The sequence below is a fragment of the Equus asinus genome, chromosome 7 (genome assembly GCF_041296235.1).
Source record: "Equus asinus isolate D_3611 breed Donkey chromosome 7, EquAss-T2T_v2, whole genome shotgun sequence".
Classification (NCBI taxonomy): Eukaryota; Metazoa; Chordata; class Mammalia; order Perissodactyla; family Equidae; genus Equus; species Equus asinus.
The window spans coordinates 57135571-57149178 of record NC_091796.1 but is presented as its reverse complement, the minus strand read 5'-3'; the positions used below and the strand labels follow the sequence as shown (position 1 = coordinate 57149178).

At 44.1% G+C, this 13608-nt stretch overlaps 1 protein-coding gene across 41 annotated transcripts in view; it reads right to left on the bottom strand.

The window, feature by feature from the left end:
- The window catches only part of LDLRAD4 (low density lipoprotein receptor class A domain containing 4), a 428527-nt gene that overhangs the window by 266432 nt on the left and 148487 nt on the right, over positions 1-13608 (bottom strand). For 26 of the 41 annotated variants that reach the window (XM_070513506.1, XM_070513504.1, XM_070513524.1 and 23 more), the window contains one exon: positions 3584-4055. The exons of 7 other annotated variants lie outside the window; for them this stretch is intronic. In XM_070513506.1, the coding sequence (XP_070369607.1) occupies positions 3584-3623 (40 nt within the window). In that variant the 5' untranslated portion in view covers positions 3624-4055. Of the gene's footprint in view, positions 1-3583; positions 4056-7277; positions 7480-13608 lie in introns of those variants that run through there. 8 more of the 41 variants (XM_070513526.1, XM_070513528.1, XM_070513514.1 and 5 more) reach the window with 7 other exon arrangements.

Below are 13608 nucleotides of genomic sequence, written 5' to 3'. Positions count from 1 at the left end.
AAAGCCAAGGAAAAATGCTTTAACTCCTTCACTATTTAAGATATCTAAAGCAAGACTCCTTTCCATTAACCTAGAGAATCAGTAAAATCAGTGAGAAACTAAGATGTTAGCATTTTTAGTGGCCCTGGGATAAGAAAAGACTAAAGTCAGAAAACATAAGAACAGCAAATCAACTAAGGGGGTGGGCACCAGCCTCCTGCTCACCTCCATCTAAGACTACAGCTTTACCCAGCTGCTGGGGCAGGGACTGAGGATCAGCTCTTTCATCCTACACCATAAGTAACTTCTACCAACTCTGTGGGTAAAGAAAAATGAGAAGAGCAAGCAAAGAATAAAAATGATGAGCCGAGTCCACAGGGATCCACCTCTAGAGAAGGCCAGGTACTTACACCTCCTTTATTTTACCACTGGTTATTTCCCAAAGATATTGGGAAGCTAAAACCATTGTATGCCCAGCTCTGATGACTAATATTTAACACTTGACATCTTCTTTTAAGAATGGGCACATTAGTGAATTCGATCATCCCTGTTGAAGGAATGGGACAAGTCAATTCCTTTTTTCAAGAATTGACTCTCCCAACCCACCCCTCCCCTTTAAACACCACTCTCTACACAGTGCTGGCTCTCAGTGCTTCCCAGACTTTCACATGCACTGAGCACCTCAGGATCTTGTTCGGATGCAGGTCCTGATATAGCAGGGCTAGGCAATGCAGAGACTAATTAAATCTCAATCTCTGAGGGTGAGACCAGGCAGCAGTAAGGCTTCCCAGGTGACCCCCATGTGCAGCCAAGATTGCACACAGCGCTAGAAGATTTGGAAAGGCCACCAGCTCAATCTAACTCCTGGCTACTCTGCGTGTGCCCCCTGCACCAGCAACACCAGCACGTCAACACTGGCCTCAGAGTTGTTGTGAAGACTGACAGAGGTAATACAGGTAAAGTACGCAGTAAGTTCTCTATTAGCCATGGTTATTATTTTACTACTAGTAGTAGTATGATTATTATTCAGGCTGATGCAACTGAGAGGAGGCCAAATTTGTAAGGAAACAGAGTTCTTGGGAAAACTTTGAGTTAAAAGAAGATTAAGAAAATATGGGTTGGGGAAGAGCTTTGAGACGGTAGCTGAGAGCATGTGCGTGGGGAGGTGATGCAGGGCCCTGTGCACTGCCCACTACTAGGGTGGTAACAGTCATCACAACAGCTGCCATTTATTTGGGCCTTAATTAATGCACCAGGCACTGTCCTAACTACCTCAAATTCTCCAGGCAAAACCTAGGGGGTTTCATTACTCAGAGTCTACTGTCCCAAGGCCCCAGACTCAGGGCAGCCTTGGATCCTGATGAAGTGGGGGCTTTCTTTCCCTCAGGGCAGAGGAGTTGCAGAGCACCCCAAAGAGTGGTGAGGACTGGACACAAGTATCTAACTGTGAGCCAAAGTGGACCAGCACCAGGCTCAGGATGGTGAGGAAACTGTGCCTACAATCCCTCCCACACCACCTCCACTCCCTGGTCAGGTCCCCCTAAAGGGCTAACTGCCCAAGAGGGTACTGGCACTAAGGCAGGAGGCTCAGCAGCCAGGCAGAGGAGGCGACAACTGCAGGAGCTTTTCAGCCCTCAGTGGGCAATGACACAGCTGGGGAGCATGGGGCCTAGTCCAATCTACATTTTGAATCCTGTGTAGCTCTTCCTCAGGTTCTTTTTGTCCCATCCTATCCTCCTTCCCTTTTCTCATTCTCTCTTCCTCTCAGAACTGCTTTTAAAAGCTTCCTCATGAGCAAGCTGTGATGGCCTAGTGGTTAAAGTTCAGCACACTCCGCTTTGGCAGCCCAGGTTTGGTTCCCAGGCGCAGAAACACACCACTCATCTGTCAGTAGCCATGCTATAGCAGCAGCTCACATAGAAGAACCAGAAGGACTTGCAACTAGAATACACAACTATGTACTGGGGCTGTGGGGAGGGAAAACAAACAAATAAACAAATAAACAAACATAAATAAATAAATAAATAAAAGCTTCTTCCCATGTACCTCAATGCCTCTCTCCCTCCAGCTGTCTCCCAGGGAGTAGGGAAGAGACAGTGAAGGGTGGTGCACCTGGCCACTTCACAGAGGTACTTCCTGTCATGGCCCTGCATGCCCAGAGGGGGAGATGACATTTCATGAAGTAACAGCTCATGTGACTGAAACAGCTGAAGTGTACCACATAAGGGAAGATCCAGCCAGCCAGGCTGGAGTCTGAAGATGGCTCTAGAGAGCTCAGCTTCATGTACTATTCTGAATTGACATTTAAATAGCAATTTCACTCATTTTCAATGGGCCATGATCATCCTAGGAGGACCTTCCCCAGCACAGGCCCCAGGATGGAGGCTCTCATGTTACAGATGCAGATACTGAGAGGTCTAAGGAGTTTGCTCAAAGGTCGGAGCACACGGAGCAGCAAAGACTGGATCAGGCAACCTGGCTCCAGACTGCGACGCCACATCAGAAACCGCCAAGGTCTGGAAAGCATCATGTTCTGTGTTCAGCATCTCACATATGTTGTCTCGTTTTTCCTCAGAGCAACACTGTGAGAGCTGCACATGACTATTTTTATTTACAAATGAGCAAAGACAAACAGAAAGGAGCTCACTGACTGTCCTGGGGCAGAGCCCTAGTCAGTGGAGAAGGCAGAGTCCAAGTCAAGTCTATGTGGCTCCCCAGCCTGAGCCGCAACCTCTCTCCAGACACCCCAACAACCTGACCTGCTCTCTCCACAAAACTGGAAAAGCTGCAAACTTTTAGGACTCACAAGACCAGAGAATATGGTCACTTCTTGTGATTATTTTACCACCTTTCATTTTTAAAAAACCCCTCTTTATGTAAAAATGTTTTCCCTGGGTTCAACTTCACAGCCTCCATTTTACAAGTGAAGAGCCAGAGGCCCAGAAGGATTAAGTGGCTTCCTGGGATATTAAGTGAAGCAGACAAAGAACCAGGACCCAAATTCAAAAGCCCCTGTGTCTCGGGCCATGGCTCTGGGGCACCAGCCAGACTGAGAGGTTCCCTGCAACGCGTGCAACTGGTAGCCAGGGGTCATATCACTGTCACACAGTGATACCAGGCTTCTCCATGAGATCATTTATAGGAGAAAGATTCTAACTGCAAGGTTAGTTCAGCAGAGTTGCTACCCCACTACTATTTGCACACAAATAACTCTGAGGAATATGAGGAGGGAGAGGTTAATCATCAGCAATAACTTTATTCTCTCAGAGAGTCTTCCCAGTTATGTAAAGAAAAATCACATCCCCTGCAAATGACACATTTCCTTTAGAGAAGAGACTTTCAAGATATTGGGTGTGCCCTATTACTCAAGAGAAGCAAAATCATAAGATGTCAAATGCTTCTTCAAATTCCTCTTTAGAGAGAAGGAATACAAGCTGTTATTTTGTGAAAATCAGTCACCATGGCAGCCTGAGCCCCTTGACTCTGTATGGCCTTCAGTTCATAAATGCAAATGTACATTCATTTAATACAGCTGTTTGGTATTTTATTACCTATCAACTAAGAGTTAAAATAAACTTTACATTTAAGTGTGGAGGATTCTCACCTGTGAAAGCATTTGTGGCCTGAAAACCAGCTTCCTGCATACTGCTCCCCAGACAAGCCTGTGCTCCAACTCTTAAGCTGTCCTGTCAAGAGGAAACCACCTGGACGAGGCCTCAGGTCACTTCCATCTTAGCTTGTCGGAGTCCATCGCTCTGCCCTGTCCAGCTTTTGGTAGCATCTGATGCCCACCTGCCCTGCTCCCAGACCCTGAGAGCAGGCAGTACCTGGGACGGCACCCAGTCCCACAACGTGCACACTTGGGGCACACAGTCACGTCAGCCGTCCAGCCAGAGAGTGGAGGCCATGGTGAGCCGAGGAGTGGAGGAAGCTGTCCCGCTGAGACCTGCTTTCCCACCTTAGAGTGAGGGCCTCCTCAGCCACTTGGCAGCCAGCATCCTCCACGGATCTCAGTCACTCCAAGGGAGTTCAGTATGGTCTGATCCGTTGTTCCCTGTGCTTCGCCTCTCCACTTGCTGAAATTAAAAAGAAAGAGATCACTTTCCTGATGACCTGTAGGAACATTAAATTCAGTAGACCCAGAGAGGCCAAAAAAGAAAAAGAAAAAGCTACCCAGAGCTGTGCTCATGACCACGTTGTGGGCACTGGGGGAGCTCTGGGCAGGGGAGGGCTGTGGTGCCTTTTCCTGAGTGCCTGTGAAGGGGCAGGAAGGGGGGCTTGGGAGTGGAGCCCACAAGACGGCATTCGCTCCTCCAAGCCTCTCTAAGAACAGCCACAAAGGTCACACAACATTCAAATGTCCTTCCCGAGGTTACTCATAGTTCACAGACACCCTGAAGAAGAAACCCATTTCCCAAGCTGGTTCTTGAGGTCTTAGAAGTGGGGTCTGAGGTTCATATCCACTGCTGTCAGCACTCCAGGAAGGATTTGGGTTGAGCAGTCTTAAAAAGTGACTCAAGGGGGAAAATAAAGACCCATATTAATTTTTTAAAAAGAGTGGGAACAAAAAGCAAATTTAATCTATAAACTGTTCCATATCTATTAAATAGTAATAAAAGCACTTTACAAAATTCTTTTCAGATATTTTAATGTTTCAGATATTTATATTATACAAGCAGCAACGTTAACAACAAGAATGTCAGAAGGCCAAAGGACCAGACTTTTAAAACACAATGCTAAATATGAATCTCCAGTATTGGAGAAAAGAAACCTTTTTTCCATTATCATGACTTCATCCTAATCAATTAATAACTAATTTTTAGAAAATGTAACCTTATTCCTCTTTTTCACCATCAAACTAGAGAAATGAAAAAGAAGTTAAGAAAACAGCGCATAACAGAAATGAGCCCTCTGTTAAAACACTCTTGCTGCTGTAAACATGAATATAAGGTAATAAAGTAAAACGTCACTAATATAGACTAACTATAAGGAAGATTTCATGTATTAATGAAGCACTTTAATTATATTAAGAAATTCAACTGCACTGCCTTCATGTACCTGCAGTAACAATCTCAGTTAATAAGGTATAGCCGAGTAGGAGTCCTTAAGTTTAATGAATAGGTGAAAAATTCATTTTAATTAAAAATAATTGGGGCTGGCCCCGTGGCCGAGTGGTTAAGTTCGCGCGCTCCGCTGCAGGCGGCCCAGTGTTTCGTTAGTTCGAATCCTGGGCGCGGACATGGCACTGCTCATCAGACCACGCTGAGGCAGCGTCCCACATGCCACAACTAGAAGAACCCACAACAAAGAATACACAACTATGTACCGGGGGGCTTTGGGGAGAAAAAGGAAAAAATAAAATCTTTAAAAAAAATAATAATAATTTATGTACATAGTTTTGAAGCACTTGAAAATATGAGAAAACTTTTTTCTCTGAATTTAAACATTTTATACAAAATGACCAACACATACAGTATCAGCATACCAAAGTCCCACACTAACTTCTAAAGTAAACTAATCACATGCACTATAGTTATCAATTTTAGGAAATGGAACTGCCAGAAAGAAAACAAAAGCCCAACTGCCCTAAAATCTTGATTTTCTTTGCCCTTTTCTATGATGTTTTCAATGCACAGAAATGCTAGACTTTATTTGTTCTCTTTCTCTGAACTCAGAGACAACCTGAAGTATGGTGAGGCTTCTGTTGTTTTATTGTGGGGTTTTTGTTTATATTATTTTGTTTCATTGCAAAAGGTATGCTATGTCTCTTTTTAAAAAAGCAAGCTATCCTATATTACATTTCAAATGGCTATGGGAAAGATTGAGGCAGATGTGGATAGAAACAGAAGAAACAACAAACTTTTTTTTTCTTTTTATGTCTTTATCACTGTCACCAATTCTTCTAAAAGACAGGTATGGCAACAGGTGTGTAACAGCCCATTTTGAGGTCTCAGGTATGGTCTTGGCCAGTATTTTTAGGGCATGATGTCTGTGGTTTCCAATAAAAGCCAGAGGGAAACAATTGTGTAATCTCATTAATAGATAACTTGTATATTCCTACATACTCTCTGAGTCTCCTTATATGCAATTTTCAAGTTAAAACAAAACTGTAACTGCCATAAAATGTTCTCTTCCTAACCACTCACAGTACAGATAAGATATACTTTCTAGAAATATATAAGAAAGAAGTGAAGATCCCCAGAACCTGTTCAGCGAGGGACCCGACCATCTGGAACAGGGCCAGGAACCCAGCCATGCTCGGTAAGACAGTGTCAGAAGACCCAATGGGCTAGGGAACAGAGGAGGGTGATGGAGATCAAGTCAGCAAAGGCACAGCACCTCTGCTTTCACAGCTTAGTAACCAATCAAGAAACAGCAAAAAGGCAGAGAAACTGAACAAATGGTGCCTCACAGGCTTGTCCTTCCTATCTTCCACTCTCATGTGGCTCCTGCTCATGATTCGCTGCTCTACTTCTAGTCTTAGCTCAAACAACGATCCTCAGAAATGCTTCCTTTAGCATCGCCCAGGCTAAATTCAGAGCCTAGTTACTAGCTTCCAGCTTTCCAGCACTTGACATAGTAGTGGCTGCAATGCAGAGTCCTGATGGCTTAGCACCCATGTCTCCACTGTATTCTAAGCACCATAAGGACAAGGACAGGGACTGGCTCACTCTCCATTTTCCCTCAGCACCTAAGACACTGCATGGCACCCAGTAGGTACTCAGTAAATACGTGTTTCCTGAATAAATGGATGAGTGGATGAAGGCCATTGGTGTTCAAGGAGTGCACACAGAAGAGCTCAGCAAATACCTGCAAAACAAACCCACCCCAAGCCGTGAACAGACAAACAGCATTTCCCAGGCTGAGAGGCTGTTCTGCAGCTCTGGGTCTGAGCCTCTGAACTGGCAGAGCTTTTCCTATTACCCCACTACTTAAGATGAGACAGTGATTATGAGAGACCATTCCTATTGCATTCACACTTCACAGAACGTCCTATCCAATAAAAGCCCTTAAAGGTCATTGCTTTAAATCTCCTCAAACCACAGAGAGAAAACCCTAACCCCACAGAGGTTAAATACCCTCCCCCCAAGAAAGTAACTTAGCCCCAAAAACCAGAGTGCAGGAGTCAGGACTAATGCCTCGGTCTCTCGCCCTCCAACCACTAATCTTCCCACGCTACTTCTGAATCTCAGGCAATTCCCTAAACTGAAAGGCCTTTAAGCCTGATAATACTCAAATCAGGAAAATTAAGGGGGAAAAAAAGAGAAGAAGAATAAAGACAGAAAGAGGCAACTTACCCAGGATGCAAGGGCACAAAGTAATCCTGAGCCATACATTCAAGAGCCCCCTCTACAGGTATGCTGCCATCATCCTGTTGTCTACAACAGACACACACAGAAACACAAACACACACACACACACAATGTTCTATTTATACAGGGAAGATGGGCAGGACCAACCAGGAAATAAATTAATTCAATATTTCACTTGAAAAATGTCATTAAGTCCCTCCCATAACAGAGCAACAGTTACTAAGGAAATAGAGCACACCAAACGGAAAAACACCCCCACAGGAAGAGACATTTTTTTAAAATATGAACACTCACAAAACCTAACCAAATAAGTTGTGGAATATGTTTGCTTTACCACTTATTCATGAAAATGTATATGAAACACAGTCCTCCTAAGAATCATTGGGGAATGAAAACTTAACTGCATTCAACAGATCACAGCTTTCATAAAAGTACACTGCAAAAATAGACATATGCAATTCAGGAAACATTAGGGTCACACACTGGGCACAGAGGCCAAAACCCAACAGAGAAGTGAAACAACCCTTTTTCAAAATCTAGTCACATTAAAAAAAAATTGTAGTGCATAAAGAATAAACACTGCAGTTTCATTTTTTATTTCCTCTCACTGTGGACAGACTGCTTCGCTGGCCAAGTGTCGGTTACCTAGGTAATGGCTAGACTGAGCAGCCGTATGGGCTCCGGGCTGCAGAGACTCTGGGAGCTGAGGCCCCATGCCTGTGTCTGACGACCCGTCACTGTTCTACCCCTCGGAGAAGTCCCAAGGAGAAAAGAACACTGAGAGATGAAGAGATGCTTCTACCTTGACAAACTGAGGCACTGTTGTAAAATTTAAAACATAAAAATTAATACATTGAGTTGTACTGCACTGCTTACTGAAAGAAATCTCAACTACTGGATGGTTCATTTAAGCTCAAAGTGGCAGTGGACTTTGAGTGAGACAGATGTGAGAAAAAGTGGCAAAAAGAAACCTGAGGATCTATTTCCAACTCAAGTTTGAAACAGGTGTCACCCTGGGAGAGAGATACCACACTTCTGCACACAAGCTCCTCTGCCTCATGAACAGACAGTACAGACCTTGGCAAGTGCCCATCAGTCTCAAGATTTCCTAACAGCAAAAAAGGAGGCCCTTAGAAAAAACACGGCCCCTGCCCCAACAGCAGCTGTGAGACAGAGAGGAGCACCAGACAAGGTGTCCCTCCACTGGTTCTGGGCCCACTTACAGGACGTGGTCAAGTCCCTCAGCCTGTCAGGCTCCTATTTCCTCATTTGTCAAGTGAGAAGGTGAAACTCAAGGTCCTTTCTGATCTGAGTATGCCCTTGTGGCCACGTCTCTGGTCAAGGGACAGGACAAACGTACAGGAAAAAGACACAGCGAACAAGGCAGAAGATCTGCACATAAATGCAAGTCTGAGAACAAGTCAGAGAAACAGGATGCCTGCAACCGGAGGAAGATGAGTTGGGGTGTTACAGATTCTTTATGTTACTTTTAATTTCTGTGATTCAGGGGTGTAAAACAATTCATAGCTTCAATGGTCTCTGGTTACTTAGTCACCATTTCAGGAAGCAAGTACAAAACCTAAAACACTCATTTCAAATACACACAGGCTGCGTACAAGAAAGAGTGGCAGTTATATTAGAACATCTTTTAAAATGTCACCTTGGCAGTCCGGCCTTGTGGCCAAGTGGTGAAGTTCGCGTATTCCACTTTGGCGGCCCAGGGTTTCCCCAGTTTGGATCCCGGGCGTGGACCTAGCACTGCTCATCAAGCCATGCTGAGGTGGCACCCCACATAGCAGAACTAGAAGGATCTATAACTAGAGTATACAACTACGTACTAGGGGACTTTGGGGAGAAGAAGAAAAAAGAAAAAGATTAGCAACGGATGTTAGCTCAAGGCCAATCTTTAAAAAGAAAAAAAAAAAGAAAGAAAAAAGACAACAAAAAATTCCTTAAAAAAACATGTCACCCTGGCAAATAGAACACTTGAGATAAATCCTGAAGAATCTATAATCTGACGCTGTACTCAAACCAAGTTGGAGAAAGCTTCCCCCCAAATAATGAACCAGAATAACTCTAATGAATCAGTAAATCTGTAACTGTCTCCTTCACACTATCTAGGAGCGAATAAAGCCATAAGGGCTCGTCTCTCCCACCTCTTCATTTCATGAGGAGACTGAGGCTTAGGGAGGAGACGGAATGCAATGAAGGTGACTGTGATGATGAAGGCAGAGCTGGAACCAGGACCATGTGCCAATCTAGGGCCACGCTCCAGCTTCTCCCTTGTACACAAACTGGCCAAAGGAAGAAGCTGAGAAGGGAGTACAGTGCACACCTCTACCAACTGCCAGTAGGGATCAGGGAATACTGAGATAATTTCTACTTTCCCAGGCCCAAATTGGGCCATGCCCACAACAAAAAAAAAGGCAAGGAAGGGTCAGAGGCTTGGCACAGAGTCAGACAGTCCCCAGGCGAATGTGTACTGAAGGTCATCTGACCTAGTCCGAGCACATCACAGTCACTTGGAATGTGGATGCCAGCTGAGCGGAGGACGGCTGCGGGAGAAATGGTTTCCCCTCCCAGCCTCATGTGAGGAGCACAGGCTGGCCACACCAGGAGTGGGGCTCTGAGATGCTCCACACCTAGCACTCACCCCCAACCCCCAATTTTCTTCAGATAAAATCAGCCTACAATGGGCATGACAGGCAAAGAAAAAGGGGATCACACGGGGCTAACAAGTGTTAGCAAAAAGGGAAGGAGAGCTGTAGTCTCCTCCTTTGGCGAGAATAGGAGAAGAGAATATGGACTAACAAGCTGTTTGTACAAAACAATTTTTCTCCTCCTTGCACACACTCTCCAGTGCCCTCATCACCCATCAATGCCTGCTCTGCCAACACCTGCACTGGGAGTGCCCACACCAAGTCACTGCCCTGCCTCAGGCTTCTAGTAGACATCTGCGCCTTGTCCACGATTTTCCCTGCTCTTTGGCCTACAGAACACCGCACAAGCTGCATCTTCTCATTCAGTATTTCCACAGCTATTTGTGGCGTCATTATTCTAGCCAGGCATTATTTTAGGTCCTGGAGGGATAGCAGTGACCAAAACAAACCAAGCTCCTGTCCCAGTGGTGCCTATATTCTTGCATACCTGTCTAGGGAGATGTTTCCTGACAGAAACCTTTTCTTGCTAGTCGTTATATCCTCAGCATTGTCCACAGAGACTAGAATACAGCAGGTGTTCAATAAATGCTGGTTATACTGCACTGAATCACATCTGAGGTTCAGCTAGGTCACCTCCTTGTCACTCTACTACCTCTGTACTACATTAGCTGCACAAAGTACCAAGGGCACAGCACACAAGGAGGCTGCTGGCTACAGGGCACTCAAGCCCTGGAGAGCACTACATCTGGGAAGTTCTGGCTGGGAGGCTACAGCACAGGCAGTGCCAACTCCTCCGCCATTTAAAACACGCTCAAGTGAGAGCCTCACACCCAAACAGACTAGAGGACAAAAGGCCAGGTTCTGAGTCAGACTACCTTGGGCTCACCTCATTTTAGGCTATACATGATTTTGGCAGTTACTTAACCCCTCTGTTAAGTTTCCTCATCTGTAAAATGGAAACAACAATGGCATCTACCTCATAGAGTTATCATGCAATTAATGAGAAAATATATACAAAACATTGGTCTTTGATAAATGCTAAAGGAATAATAGTTGCTAAAATGATTAAAACTCACTCAGCAGATGACCGATAAATTATGCCTTTGAGAATATGCCCCACCTACCCTCTTCCAGTTCTTATCTGACCAAATAGGACACAACATGGCATTTTATCTTGTAGTTCCTCAGTTGATTTGTCTTCATTTTTTTTTAAGTTCTCAATAGACTAAAATCTAAGCTCAAAATCCTTCTATGTCAGCTAAAATTAATAACAAGAGAGAAACAGGGGAAAGGATACAAAATTAGAGAAAATGTGTGGGTGAGGTATTTGGTAAGAAATGTGGTAGAATAGTAGAAGAAAAAAAAGTGACAAAAAAAGAGACTTGCCCTTAAAAGGAAGAAGAACCTCTTGACATTCAAATTTTTTCATGTTTTCATATTGAAATATCAAATTTAAAAAACAGCAATAGGCAGTAATAAATAAATTTAACCAAGGTTTTACATCTTCTTGACAGATAATCGTGTATGGGCCAATCTGCCTTTCTTCCATCCTTTTCCCTGTTTGGTTTGTTCCCTTTGTAAAGTGCTAACTTTTTAAGCCCTTTACATGCATTTCTCAAGCTTTCACAAGGCCCCAAGAAGGAAATTCTGCACAGAAAGGACATCTTACCAACCCCTCCCAACAGCTTAATAAATCCACCACTCTTCTATACAACAGGAGGTGTTGTAACAGAACCACCAAATACTTCAATAGCTAATAAAAATTAATCAACAGTAAAACAGCCAATGCTCCCTATAGAAATGAACGATTTGCATAATTTCAGTTGCTTGCATCAACAAAGGTTTCCTAAATGTCCCTTGTTTATGAAGCTCCAAACCAGCTCCACATTTACCTCTTTAATCAAAACACACAGGGAATGCCTGAATTTTCATTAAGTATTTTTGTCTTGTTTGCTCATATTTATCTTCTGAAAAATACATTCCTTTACGAAAAAGAAAACTTTACGCTTCATAATTTTTTACAACTCAATATCCAGTTTGAGGTGGGTAGTGGTGAAGACAAATACTCCAATAATATTTTTCTTAGATATTTCCAAAGAAAAGTCTATGTTCCAGGACAGACATGGGAGAAAGGAGATGTACAATGAGCACCTGACAGGCACCTCCCCAACACCTAGGGCCTGCAAGACTCTGACCAGCGGCCGGCCAGCAGAGACCACTGCTGAATTTAATGTAGGCGCAACTGTGGGTCACACACACACAGTGTTGTTTACCAATTTGTGCCCTAGTAGGCTATTTACTGCCTGAACATGCCAAATATGACAAAATTTAGGAGAAGTCTCACTTACCTCTGGAGAGAGAAGGAGGATTCCTATTGTCTGCAGAACAGATCCTTCTCATAACCTCTTAGAACTTAAACTTCCACTCAACCACTGTGCTGTTTCTCTCATTTAAGGAAACCAGAAGAAGAAACAATATGCAATGTATCACACACCACCATAGGAAGATCACAGTTCCTATGACTACCTTAGAGAAACCACACGTTCTCATATAAGAGCTACAAGATAATCTCTAGACTAGCCTTTGAAGAATGACTTGGAATTCAACTGGGAAAGCTGTCATTTGAGACACACCAAATTCTGTAAATAGAACACATTTAGCCCAGTTAGCCTCGGTGGAGTAACTTAATCTGATCACAGAAATCCAAGGAGGTGAACATTTCAGCAGATGTCTGAAGGACATAACACAAAATGGTACTGTCTGAGGTTGGCCCCCGGAGCTGATGTCATCGGCAGCAACCAGTCCGAAAGTGTGACAAACAAGATCTCAGTGGTACAGTTACACAAAATAATGAACGCTACATCTGTGAGAGGCCCCAGCACACCAAGCCATTTGATGAGCAGTGTCTGACTCCACATATATTAGGGAAACACTGATAGAGTTTCACATCTTCCTGGAAGGCTGGATGAGGCAGGGCCATGAAAGTCCATCTGTCCTGAAGAGCAGCTGTTGAAAGGGTCAGAGAATTCAGGGGAAAGGCTGCCTGGTATTTAACTAATAGGACTACACAAACCCTGTCCCTGTGTGTTCTGGATGCCTCCAGCCAAGCAGAAAGAGTTCATTAGACCAATTTCCGCTGCCTTGGTAACAAAAGCCTATGCGTGTGCTCTTACACAGTAAAAGCAAACGAGTGTTATTCATGGGGGAAAGCACTACAGACAGGTACTGTGTGTCCCGCCAAGCAGCACAGGCAGCGGTGGAGACATGCCCTCCTGTCATAAAGAACTGGCCCCTCCACAAGTCCAGTGTGATCAGAAGCAGTCTCTTACAGCACCTGAAGCCATGTGTTTACGAGTTTGCTCAGATTTAGAAGCACTTATCAGGGCTACAGAAACTATTTCATTCTGAATAGTGTGCTCAAACCAGCATCAGCATCTTTGATGCCGAGTGAATCTGTCTTACATGTCCACCATCAGATGTGGATAAGAGAATTCTTGGCATATTACCAAAGAAAACAGCAGGGCTCTGGCAGCAAGAAGAAATTTTAACCACCAAATTTGGAACCTGAAATCACTGTTCATGTTCCCATCACTTGCCAAAGTTAGCTACACACTGTCTCTGAGGCCTTCCGTGATTAAGTATGACAGGGACCTTCC